At 44.4% G+C, this 13,251-nt stretch overlaps 1 protein-coding gene across 1 annotated transcript; it reads left to right on the top strand.

Annotated features, from left to right (window-relative positions):
- Positions 1–397: 397 nt before the first annotated feature.
- EIF4H (eukaryotic translation initiation factor 4H) lies at positions 398–6,630 on the top strand (the record flags this gene model as incomplete). Its single annotated transcript, XM_009701552.1, has 6 exons — positions 398–579; positions 1,553–1,617; positions 1,728–1,827; positions 2,486–2,551; positions 4,448–4,606; positions 4,731–6,630. Coding segments are annotated over 6 exons (709 nt in total), but the record flags the coding sequence as incomplete, so codon positions are not given.
- Between the last annotated feature and the right edge of the window lie 6,621 nt (positions 6,631–13,251).

Raw genomic sequence — 13,251 nt, 5'->3', positions numbered from 1 at the left:
CTGTGCCATGCTATAAACTAATCTTAGTATCTGGTCTAGGATGTATTTTTTAGTAGTAATGTTTTTGAGTAGGGAACAGTAGAGATGACCTTATGTTGTTTTCCTTAATGGATTGTGGGATGAGAAGGAAGTTCATTCATCACTTCATTACTGAGTTCACCCATAATGCATTTAAATACATTGTTCATTTGCTTCCCACTGAAGTACTGCATCAGGTAATAGTAGAAGGGAGTTGGCCAGTAGTGGAGGTAGCAGGTATGGGCAAAGGGGTAGAAAAACTAAAAGTTGTGGAAAAATCTACTTCCAGAAAGTCAAACAGCACCTGAGCAGCGCTGTGTACTGTGCTACTGGCTGTGTTGGGAGTCAAGTTCCAGAGATACTGTGCTTTTTTCAACAGGTCTCGTGGTGGTGGCCTTGGTTCCCGCAAACAGAAAGAGCTGCCAACAGAACCCCCTTTCACAGCATATGTGGGAAATCTACCCTTCAACACTGTTCAAGGAGACATAGATGCCATCTTCAAGGATCTCAGTGTAAGGAGTGTACGACTAGTCAGAGACAAGGAAACAGACAAATTTAAAGGTGAGTGTTCAGAGTTATTTTAGTTGGAGATGGCTAACTGATAGGAGAAAATGAGGTACTGCTAAAGTCACTTTAATTGGGAATTTCAGTCTACTTTGAAGAGCAGTTATCTTATTGATCTGTGTTCGTTCAGGTTTCTCATTCACTAACAAGTAAACATCCCATTTGAATGAGATTCACTGTTATTTCCATCATCTTAAGATACAGACTAGCCTGGGTGACAAGTGTCAATGTTTGCCCAGGCATAAAATGACTTTCTGGTTTGAATTGTACAAAGCTGAAATGTCTGACCCGCTTAAGATCCATGACCTTAAGTGTTGAATACTTACACAATCTTCGTTTAGTTCAGAAGATTCCTGTGCTTCAGTTCTGTCTCTTTTTTTTTTTTGTAGACAGGGGGAAAAGGCGAGTAGATAAGCCATTCAGACAATTGTTCTAGAGGATGCAAATCCGATTTCCATTGGAATTGGCCAGTGGAAAAGGGAGTATATTCGTGAGTTACTTTTAGGGTGGGAAATGCTTAACTCGGGTAACAGAGGGCCTTAGAAAAGGAATAAATTCACTAAATGATGTGATGACACAAAATCAGACTGCTGGCCAAGCAGGTACTTCAGCTTCTTGTTTAAAAATACTAGTAACCAAATGTCAATATTCAGCTAAATAACTGTCTAAAGGCATAGATCAAATCTAATCTGTAATGAGAACCCTATGGTAAAGGGTATTAAGCAGGTTCTTGGCATTTGTGTAGTGCTCATACAGAGTTCTGTTTCAGGATTTGTCCCCATCATTAGTAGGCATAGGTAAATGCATTCATCGTTAATGTTTGGTTTCTGAGTTGTGTACATCTTGCACTTGTCATATTGTAGCTCACGTTTGAAAGAGAAGGTAGGCTATTGGCAGGTGTGCAGGAAAAGTAGTTTCTTACAAAGGCCTTTTGAAGTGCTGGTATTAACTTGTGAGGTTCTTCTTACAGGATTTTGTTACGTAGAGTTCGATGAGGTGGAGTCACTCAAGGAAGCTCTTACGTATGATGGTGCGGTAAGTATGCTTCCAATTAATTTGTGGGAAAAAAAAGATAAGCGCAAGTCTCAAATTCGTTGATAGCCCATACAATACATTCTAAAGAGGTTCTCCCCTTTATTTAACAGCTTTTGGGTGACCGATCACTCCGAGTGGACATAGCAGAAGGCAGAAAACAGGATAAAGGTGGCTTTGGTTTCAGAAAAGGTGGCGGGCCTGATGACAGAGGTGACTTCCGTTTTTCTAAATAGCTTCTTAAATATAATGGTTGTAGTTATGACTTCTGGTGCTAACTAATGCTAAGACAAGGCATGCAAGTAAACATTAAGATTATACAGGAAGGAGAAATTTTATATGTAACCTAGCTGCTGCCGCTCCTGAAATGTCTGGAATATAGATGCGCTTTGTGTCCAAAAGCTGAATATGTTGTTGCTCCTAGCCCAGGAAGTGAGACCAATACCCCTAGTAACGTACAGTGTCTTGCAGAGGACAATCATAAGCCCAACAGTCTGATCTGCTACTATTTTATTATGATGTAAGAAAAGCGAGTAAGCAAGTAAGCACAAATAGACAAGTACTTATTTTGGACTATCTATGTCCTGTTCCAGTGTAGAAACAGGCTTTGCTGTAGTTGAAGCATAATTGAACTATACAGGCTAAAGGTTTCCATTGAACGTGTGTTAGAGAAACTTTTCTGACCGCTTACTCTCGGTGAATTTAAACTGACCTTTTGTTCATATGCAATGGAACTTGGTAGTACCAAAAGGAAAGGATTTTCGAGCAGCATGACTTTGGATATTGAAGGACTGAATCTTTGGTTTGGTATCCCCTTGATCAGTCTTTCCCACAGCTTCAGACCTGAACACAATTGTGGCTTTTTTCCTAGGAATGGGAGGAGGTTCCCGAGAATCCAGAGGAGGTGGATGGGATTCCAGAGATGACTTCAATTCTGGTATCAGTATTAACACTTGTACGGATAGGCAGCCTAAAAGGCACAGAAATGTTCTCATTTTCATGTCAGCTACATTTGTCCCCATTACTGTTTTGATTGAATCTACTGTATGCCAACTTTGGACATCCTGCAGCTGCAGTGGCGTTCTTCAGGGGTAATCTTCCATTGCATTATAACAGAGAAGAGAGTCTTGATTGTAAGTTTTATGAAACAATCCTAAATGGCAGAATACTTGTTCAAATGTAGCCTATGGTGTCTAGGTTTTAGGCATTTCTCAAACATGTGGCCAAGTACATTTCTGAATAGTAGCAGAAACAGACAGATCATGTGGAAAAGCTGATACTGTATTCTTTCAGAGGAGAGGCTTTCACCTTAAGGAGATGTGACATCCTTATATGTGTATCCCTGAAGCAACTGACTTCTGCAAAGATCTGATAGTGTTCCAAAGTGCTTTTAAATGCAAAATGTTCCTAAAGTTTTGGGCCTGTTACAGTAATGCAGGTTGGAGCAGATGACTGAGCTTGCCAAGTGGAAGGCAGTGATGGAGCCAGTGGGTTTGCTCTTGACTTCCAGTCAGTTTCTAGCTATTAGAATCCAGGATGACATTAACCATTGCTTTTGTCCTCTGAAATCGTGGGTTTGGTCCATTTTCTGATGGGGAGATGTTGGCAAGTGCAACTTTGCAATGTCTGGTCTCTGCGTGAGTGGAATGGACAAAGTAGAAGGAGTGGTAATGAAGTGTGCCCTTGCCACTAGCATGAAACTGAAGCATGGTGCTGGAGAGGGGAAGCTTGCTACAGCGCTGCGCTTAACCTGCCTTTGTAGCTAAGCATTCGGGTGTCACGGCTTTATACCTTTGGCAGCTTCTTCAAATCTGGATGCATTTCAGCTTGTTAGATGCTGGGTGAGTGGTTTGTGAGCCAGAAGTTTAGCATTTAAGTCTTAATTGCTATAGAAGCTTTTCTTCTCAGGTTGTTCCTCTCAGCCTTGCTCTGGATCAAGTCTTTAAAGATGGTTATTTGGCACTGAAGTAAGTTCTGCAACTCTGCCAAATACTGAAGTGGCAAGGAAAATCTCAGATGGGTACAAAACAATGTTCTCTTCCAGGCAGCTTCTGAAAAACTGAGTGTATTCCCCATAGGTGTGCTGTTAGCCTGAAGTATCCTCCTCCCATTAAATGCAGATGATGGGGGCTTGGAGGGATGCTCTGGGACAGTCACTGATACAGACTGAACTCTGGTCAGTGACAGACAGTTCTTGATTTTTTGTTTTTGATACATAAACTGAAGAAATGCAGTCAGTTTCATATTTAAAGTCTGAATTGTTCTCCCCCCCCCCCCCCCCCCGCTCTTTAATTAGTCTAGTAAATGCCTGGTCAGTTTATAGTACAACTAAAAAGCCTTGGGGTTTTGCTCTGTTTTTCAAAGGCTCTGTTTTGTAAGGACTGTATATTCACTGCTCCCTAGCTGTTTTCCCATTTGCTGTGCTCCTGCAGATTTCATGCTAAGGCTGTAGCCAGTGTGATCTTCTGGATACAGAATTATTCCCAGTACTTCTAGTGTTGTGTGTGAATTCAGCTAATGGTGTTAACCATTGGAATTTGCAGCTGAAGCTGATATTTTAAGCTCACTTTATAACCCACTCTCCAACACTCCAATAAGCCTCTAGGTGGATAAAGCAGTTTCTGAACTTGGCATAGTATATTTGGTTTCAAATGGAATCTGTTTGACTCTTCTAGAACGTGTTAGAGATCTGTGAAGCAATCTGTCTACAGACAAAGGCTCTCAGTGCATCATCTTGGACTGACAGCAGTGACTTGCAAGGTTTTCCAGATAAAAATCTAGATGAAAAGCATTGCGAAATGTGCTCTTTAAATTCACTGTCTTCCATCTTCAGGATTCAAAGATGATGACTTCTTGGGAGGCCGGGGTAGAGGAACCCGCCCTGGAGACCGGCGACCACCAGGTGCCTCAATGGGAAGTGGTGGCACTGGTCGCTTCAGAGATGGGCCTCCCCTTCGTGGATCTTCCATGGACTTCAGAGAGCCGACAGAAGGTAAACTCTTTATATCTTCTGTAATTCAGCCTTCCTTCATGAAGGAGAGTCCTGCTTTCTTTGTCACGGTAAAGCTACTACCCTTGAGAGAAAGATTTTAAAACCTTAATGTTTTTTCTTTCAGAGGAAAGAGCACAGCGGCCCCGACTTCAGCTCAAACCTCGAACAGTTGCTACTCCCCTCAATCAAGTAGCCAACCCAAACTCTGCTATCTTTGGTGGAGCCAAGCCCCGAGAGGAAGTAGTAAAAGAGCACGACTGAGTTTGGGGTTGAGAGGGAATGGGGAGGCGGGAGAAAAAGCAAGACAGTACAGAGTGACTAGCTCTGCTGGAATGTCAACCCTGCAGTTTACCATTCCTGCCATCTGGTATTTGTCCTCTTTGAAACCGAAAACACAGAGCTTGTGAATGCATGTCAGCTGTTAACAAGTGGTTTTTAGTACGTTCTTGGCTTTGCTGTATCTAGTGCCTGCTTTGTGCTGAGTTTCCCTCTTCTGTTTCCTTCCAAGCAGCACAGTTGCCAGTAGATAAGGTGGTGTCGCTGCTTCCACGAGTGTGGAGGTCTCTGGGCAAAGGTGCTGCTTCACTTCTTCCTTTCTGGGTTTGTTTTATTTTAGAAGCACAGGTTAGACTTAGTTATTTCCCTGTATTGTTTCCTTTTACTTCCTCAGTGCTCCTCTTCTGACCTGCATGTCTTGTTCTGTATTGCTGTGGCTCTGAAGAGGAAAACTGGAGAGTCCAGATGAGTTGAACAGAGAAATTTACAGTTCTAACCAAGTAGTGAAATACCATTTATGACAATTGGTGATAGAGTCACTGTATACAGCAGAGCCCCTTACAAGGGGACAGCTGCCCTTCCACACAGGTTGCCAGAAAGTACCAATGTAGTAGATGTGAGTAAGATTGGCTGACAAGAAGCCTGGTGAATAGGTGGTAGAATCCATATGGATCAAGCATCCGCCAGCAGACTCTTGCTGGTGGCTGTCTGTTGACTTCAAAATGGTATGGTACTACACCTCTGAGCCCAAGGTTAGTGCTGCAAAAATGTGCCTGTTTGAGCACAACTGCTCACTGGCTCTTTCTGCTTACTTTTTTGGGTTTTACATGTTTGGTAAATTTTTAAACAAAGTTTCTACAAATAAAATTGACTTTTTTATTTTTTGTTTAAGGAGTGTATACTTTGCCATGCAGTATGTAATCGCCATTATCCCTTGTATTTCTTTGCCCAGCGGTGTACAGTTTTAAGACCTTGGCTTTCAGAATACCTTGAAAATGGGCAGATTAGAAATTGTTCTGCTATAGATTCTCTTAATGCAGAAGTTTGGATAAAAAGCATCTCTAATTGCTGCATCTCTCTCTTCGCTTGAAATGTTTCTTGCTGGTGTTGTGTGGGAGGGAGGGGAGGCTGGAGCAAAGGGAGAGACATCGTTAACATTTAAAACCAAAACCTGGATCTGCGACACTGAAGGGTGGATTATGTCCAGTGCTTGAGAAAAACTTGGGCCCTTAACGCTCGTGCTGACAGCTTTCGGATCAAACAGCCAGCACACCAGCATACTTGCAAGAGGAGTTTGGAAGCATGGCTGCTTCACTACCAGCATCCCTGCTAGTAGTGAATTTCTTCCCTAAAGTTCCCTTTGTTATGTCAGAGTCCCAGCAATTTACAGAACTACTCTTTCCTTCCTTCTGCCTGTCACTTAATCTGCTTCTGAGATAAGAACCATTTGTCTAACACTAATACTTAATTTAAGACAGACATGCATTTGTGTGGTTGTATTCCAAACCAATAATTGACCTATTTACATCTTCAATGTGGAAAAGATTTTAAGAACAAATTCCCATATAAAAACTCACCTCTAGTCAAGACAGTTGACTTTTAAATGAAAAAAAAAAAAGAAAAAAAAAATGATTCCGGAGAAGAATTCCAAACACTTAACACATTCTGCTTCATAACAAAATAAATTTATGGATATGGTATTTTGTGAATGATCTTTTAAATAAAAGAAAACATTAAGTAATATTTAACATTGGTCTTTATTTGAGTCTGCTATGGCATGTTTTTCCACCCCCCCTCAGTTTTCAAACATTGTGCTAAATTGGAAATTTGCTTCCTTCTGTTTTATGGGGAAGCAGTTACCAGACCTGTTCTTATACCGATAAAGGGAAGGGGAGGAAAAGAAAAAGGGGAGGAATCTAATCTGAACAAGTGCTGGAACATGCAGGACACAGTGAAGTAAAAATTGTCCACAAGTGGAAGCAAGCCTGAGTTCTTTGTCGTGTGGCTTTGGTGTAACTCCAGTTAGGTGGCTAGGCTGCAAGGCAGAACTTGGAAGCGCTACAGCTTGCAGGTCATACAGCTCTTTGTGCTGGTTCCCCCAAGCTGGGGTCTGCCGCCCTCTGACCACAATCCCCTGCCCGGTAGAGGACAAAATGTGTGTCCCCCCCAGTGTGAGTAGTCATCGCTTTAGTGAGGGGTCTTTGTGGTAAGACAAAGTGAAGAGATCAGCTTGCTGCTCTCTTGCCCGGTTTCTCCTACCTTTTTCAGCTGACCCGTTTCCCACTAGATGTAAGGAGGCTGTTGCCCTGTGCCTTGGATGTGTATGCATGCTGCAGGGTGAGCTAAAAGAGGGAGAGCTGTGTTTTTATTGAGGAAATGAGCTCTGACCTTCCTGCTGGTTTTACTGCTTTCTGTAGCATGAAAGGATGGAAAGTGTTCCTGCCTTCCGGCTGCTCGCTCCGCTCTCTCGTTAGACCTGCTCTTAGGGCAGCGTGGGCAGGGGATCCCAGTGCTGCTCTGGAGCCACTTGCTGAAGCAGCGTCTGTGCTAACACCTGGGTGCCCTACACAAATAACGACCTGAGGTTTACACGTGTCCTTCAGCCCCTACCGCAAGGCTTACTCGTAGCTGGTCTTTCAGACCTCCTGAGGGTGGAAGGAGTAATTTCATCACTCTGCATGGAGGAAAGTAACACTGATTGTGAGAAAGGCAGAGAGGCGGGAAATGGCTCATCTTAGCCCTATAAATATTTTTCTCTATCTGCTAATACTCGTTTGGTTGAGGGTTTCCCACTAGTGAATGCAGCCTAATCCATATCATTTAATATCTTTTGTGTTGTAGTAGTAGTTCTTTGTATGCAAACACTAATGCCTCGCCTGGTTTCTTTGGAGCACTCTGCATTAAGCTTCCCATGTGGCTCAGGGTCAGACTCCTCCAGTCCTTTTTCTTTCCCCTCTTCAAAAATGTAATTGATTAATGTTTTCCTATACAGAAGCGTATCAAACCAGCTTGTATCAACAGTTTACCAAACTATATTTAATATATGGATGTGGCATTTAAGTTTTGTAGGAGGAAGCAAGATTATTTTTCCCCATCCCACCAGCAAAAAGCAGTTAAGGTTTAATCTGATGCTGAATTTTACCTGCAGCTTAAAGCTAAGCCTGGCATAGCAAAGCCTAGACCGAGGAGGTTACCAGCAGTGGTAACAAATGGGTAATTCACTTTGTGGCTTTTCGTATTCCAACCAAGTTATTTCTAGTAGCTGGGCAGAGCTTTCTTCAAGCTTGAACTTAAAAAATAAACAAAACTGAAGTCAGGAATGCAACAGATGGTTTTTGGAACTGAAATTGAATTTACTTTGCTACTGTAGAAAGTGCTGTGTTGTGTTTCTCCACTCGGGTTGCAGGCGGGGTGTCTCTGGAAGAGCTGTGGGACAAGGCAGGAGTAAGCAGCATGTGTCTAACGTCCTGCAAAACTCCTCTGTCAACCACCAAAAAATAAACCCCGCTGAGCTCCCAAGCCCAGGAGCAGTCCTGGGAGAGCTCATCCCAGTCCTCTCCTGGCAGCAGCCCAGGGCTGGCGTGGGTGTGTTGCCACCTCACCGGGCCCTGTAAGTCCGTAACAGCATCCGAGTGGGCTCGTTGTGCCTGTGGTCCTGGGTGTTGTTCTGGTGGCTGAAGAAAGAGGAGGAGGAGCGTTGACAGAATCAAATGATGGGCCGGTGATAGAGTCAAGTTAAATTTATGCCCTCGAGGGTGGCTTACTTGCCTTCCTCAAGTAACAACAAGGTGTGAACCTACTACTGAGGTGTGCTGGCACTACTAAAAGTCTTCAGTGCTGACCGTGAATTTCTGAAGTTCTGCTGGGTGTCCCAGAGGTGGTTGTGATAGCGAGTGATTGTGGCCAAGACTCACCATCCAAGGGCAGTTTTGAATTGCGCTGGTATTTTTCAACTTGTCTTATCAATTCTATTATGGTTTCAATCCTGACTTTAGCACATAGTATAGTAGGAGCATGCGCTACCTGTAGCACTAGCTGCTGACTTGTCTTTAGAAAAGGTGATGAAATTGTGAGAATTTTAGAGCAAATCCTGTGATACTGCAACGCCTCCTTTTTGTAGGAAAGATGTCATAATAAAGCCAGTAAATTTTGAAATGCACTTGCGACCCCTTCCTCCGAGCGCTGGCGTGTAGTTAGGGACTTGCAGAGCAGCCCTTGCCCCGCTGACTGCTGTCAACAAAGTTGTTTGGAGTGACTGTTTTCCAGGAATCCCCCTCTTCACCTGGAGTGTATTTTGGACAAAGGCTGCGCCTGTCAAGTTTGCTGCAAGCGGTGCAGTAGATCAGGTGTAGATCACTGGTTTTCTACACCGACCTCGTTCCTTCTCAGCCTGTGGAAATACGTCTCGTGGTTATTCACGCTGGCTTTCAGCGAGAACGCGGGCAATAAGCTGTTAACTGCAAGCATCTTTAAATTTGTGTGAAGTTTTACGTTTTACGTTCTGATGGTTTCTGTGTTGCGCTAGCAGACGAGAGCGAAGGCTCTGAAGGAATGCGGCTGTTCGTGTGTCCTGGCGTATTCTAGCGTAGAATCGGTGACCTTTGTAGTTCTCAAGGGCACTTCTCCGGACTGGATTCTTGGGATGCAATTTTGTAGGTGATGCTTGTCTTAAATGTTTAAAAAGGGGAGTTTCTGTGGCTGAAGAGGAATTTGATTTCCAGCTGAGATTGGAATTTTCTGATCTGGTAGCTGAATCCCTCCTCTCAAATGCCACTTATCCACTGCCGGATTTTAAGGAATCAAGTCTACTTGAAGTGGCAGAGGGCCATCGTTTATTGGATACATACATTTTATCTATATAATCTGCAATTTACTCCGTGATACCGCTCACTATAGCGCTATTAAACTGAACCAATTAGAAGCATTTAAAATGCTGTAATTGTGTTCTGTGACTCTGCTTTCTGACAGGATTTAATCCTTCAGGTCCAGACACTTGGCTCTCAAGCCTGCTGCACGTTAGTAATAGCAATATCTTGCTGACGTTATGTGTTCCGGACTAACTGGACAAACGTACTACCAAAGCTATAGGTGTATAGCTGGCACCTATCCTGCGCATTCGGGATTGCACGGGAGCTTTGCTGGTTCCTCCTCGCGTCTGCTCCCTTGAACCCGAAGCTTCGATGGGCACAAGAAACGGGAGATCAGGTGCTGGTTGCACGTGCGGTGTCGCGGTGTGCGTACGGTGTCGCGCGTGTCAGTGTTATTAATTAGGTTTAAGATCATGTTCCTCATCTTACTGTAGCTGTTTGGGTGATTAAATCTAAAGCATTTTATGGTTCAGTTTTCCATAGCTGCAATGACTCCGTTAACGTGACATTGCCTGCTCAACGGCAGGTGAATTTTAACGTCGGCATCCCTCATTTCCGTCCCCTTTGCAGCAAAGTGCATCCAAGGGCTTTAAGGACTTTCAGCACTGTTACAGGAACAACAGCTCACAAATTCGGGTGTAAAAGCTGTAGAGTATCCCAGGGTTGATGTTTTTGGGTACGTTATTGCCGGGAACGCGGCCGCCACCTTTCTGCCCAGTAGGTTTCAACCAGGTTAGTGTTCCCCACGGTAGGGATTTGCTTCCTACTACGAGATTGTTTTGTTCATGTCACTGTGCTCCCAAGATCTGCCTCTTTCTTTTAAATAAACCAAAAAATCACCAAGTACCTCTATAAACCCCTGTAAAACCTGTACTGTAACCAATCTGTATAATTTGTATTGCTGTACAAAAAAAATCAAATAAAAGCATTCAAACCTTCTAGGTTTTTGTGTTCAAGTTTAAGAATTATTGTGTCTACACGGATGAGCTGAGCAGGATAAGAACGGGAAGAAGCTTTGTAGCGCGGTAGGGACGTACAGGATTAGTCTTTGCAAACCTTACTTGGCCAAATTTTTCTGAAGCACCCAGAAATCCTAGCTGTGAGCCATCTTTCCACTGGGTGGTAGCAGCATGTACCTTCAGCTGAAACGGGGCCGCTTTCGGTTTCGGGTTGGCGAGGTCGGGTTTGCAGTGGGGCATGCAGCTGGGCAGGGGAGGAGGTGGCACTTCCCCTTTAGCTGGGGAACCTGAACTGGGGAAACTGAACTGCTTCGCTGCAGCGACGGCAAAGAGGAAAGCCGTTTCTTGGTCTGTACAAAAATGGGCATGCACTACTTAAGCATGTCAGAAAATTTCCTCCAAGACGTGGGGCGTTCATTAAAGCTGCCGTGAAAATTTGGCAGAACAAATAATTAGCGGTTGGGATGAGACGTGTGCTTATTCTGGGGGATTTGAACGCTGGTCTCCTGCAAAGTGAGCAATGCTCGACTCGCAAAGCTTGTGAGCTTTGTGGGAAAGAGCTGTTGGGAGCTTGGAAACCTTTCCTCCAAACGTTCGGCGTTGGGTGTGTTTCTGCAGAAAGGTCAGGTTTAGATGATAACTGTTTTCTAGTCCTTGTTTCACTGCTAATTTCTGATCAGTATTAGTTGTAACACCTGGTTCAAGCAAAACCAGCTGGTCTTTGAGCTGACCCCACCTTTATCTGAAAGGATGTGAAGTGGCCCCCAGGGCATTTGGTCTCTCAGCCCCAGCAGGTAAACTGGGCAGGGTGGAAGATGGGTTCTCACAACCTCTCTGGGCCCGAAGAGATCTTTCTACAACTGGTTGGCTGTGTATCAAAAGGAGAAAGAAAGGGTTTGGTTAGCTGGTAAAACTGAGTGAGGGAGTAGACGGTGTGTGTTTGTTATGGGGGGAAAGCAAAACCAAGCTGAAATGAGTAAGCTTTGAAAAGGATGTGGAAAGGTGAAATTGTAGTGTGGCGTTTTCTGTAATTTATTGCAGTAGATAAAAGCATGGTGCTTCTGTGTCTTTGACCTTTTATCAGACCAGAGATGGTTTCTAGCAGCAGGTCTGGATGAGGCGCAGGGGTTACGGGAGGGAGAGGGCAGATGTGGGGTAGAGCCTGGTGTCCCAAGCTGGGTTTGGTGTCTGGGGGGGTTATTGGGGCTTAGGCTGGCCTCGTGAAGAGCAGAACTCCTGGTTGCGTTGGGAGATGCTCTTGTCCTAAGCCCCTACATCAAGCCCTTCTCACAAGAAATAGGAAGAAAGGAGGTGGTATCTGTACGGCGGGGTGTGTTACTGCAGTAATTACCTTCGAATCAAAGGTAGAAATCAAGGTGGTTGGCCTCTCAAGAGGACTGATGTCCTCAAAGGGCATCGCTCTACCCAAGAGCTGTCCTAACGCACTGGGGGTGAACCTGCTGCTTTGTACCTCGGGCACGGCAGCAGCTTCTACCGCCAACAGCCTCATCCTGCTCCGGAGAGGCTGAGCGGTCGCGTGCGTCGATCCAGGGGACAATCGTGGGACCAACACAAGGTGCCTCTGCTGCAGCCCCTGCCGACTGCGGTAACGTCCGTCCCGCGGCAGTGAGTCATCTGTGGAGCTGTCAGACCCATCAGAGAACCCGTAAGCAAACGTGTGGTACCTTTTTAGCAGTGGCTGTTCCTAACGAAACAAGAGTTCTGATGCGAAAGACAAACTGTAATTGTCTCCAGCAGATTCAGAGCCTCAGTTCTGCTATAAAGAACTCTTTTGTAAAACTTCTGTTATCAGCTTATGTTTAAATACATAAAAAAATAAATGTGAGAAAGCCCCTAATAAACTACTTCATAGCTGAGTCCTCTGCTAGAAATGCCGATTTTGTAGCAACTGTTTTAGCGGTCAGAAAAGCATTTCACATCGTATAGTACCCTTTACGCAGAGGCCAGCCAGAAACCATGCAAGCAATTTAAAGCTGGGTCTTGCTCTTCTAATCTTTGGTTCAGATTGTACGTACTGATGTCAAGACAGGCTTCTCTACCCGGATTTCCCGCGGGAATGGCTCTGGAAGGTCCATCACAGCAATTATTTTTGCACCTTGGGTTACAATTGAAAGAGAGAAAGCCTAAGCGTATTTGCACACGCGGTGGTTAACTAGCTTATCAACGCAAGGTTTCCTCTGAGAGCTTGATAGCAAAGTTCCCATCCTGGAGTTGCACAAGTTGTAAACAGTTGGCTATTTTATCATTTTTATGATAGAAAAGTCACCTTCTATCATAGAGAGAGATGGATGTAGATGACTGGTGGTGGCGGCTTAAGAGTGCCCTAATTTAAATGTAATGAAATTTCCCTTTACTGAATAATTAACGTGCCGGTATGTAAGGCGGGTATTGCAGAGCCGTGGTGAGAGGCGGCACGATGCACTCGGGTAGCTACGACGAGAGCGGGCTGCGAGGTCCACGTGCGGACTTTGCTGTTCCTAGGGCAGGATACCTATTTCATGTCCTGTAACGGGGCTCTAAG

Source organism: Cariama cristata, unplaced genomic scaffold (genome assembly GCF_000690535.1).
Source record: "Cariama cristata isolate BGI_N322 unplaced genomic scaffold, ASM69053v1 scaffold6326, whole genome shotgun sequence".
NCBI classification, from domain to species: Eukaryota; Metazoa; Chordata; class Aves; order Cariamiformes; family Cariamidae; genus Cariama; species Cariama cristata.
Note: the sequence above shows the minus strand (reverse complement) of the source record. Positions and strands in the feature narration are given on the sequence as shown.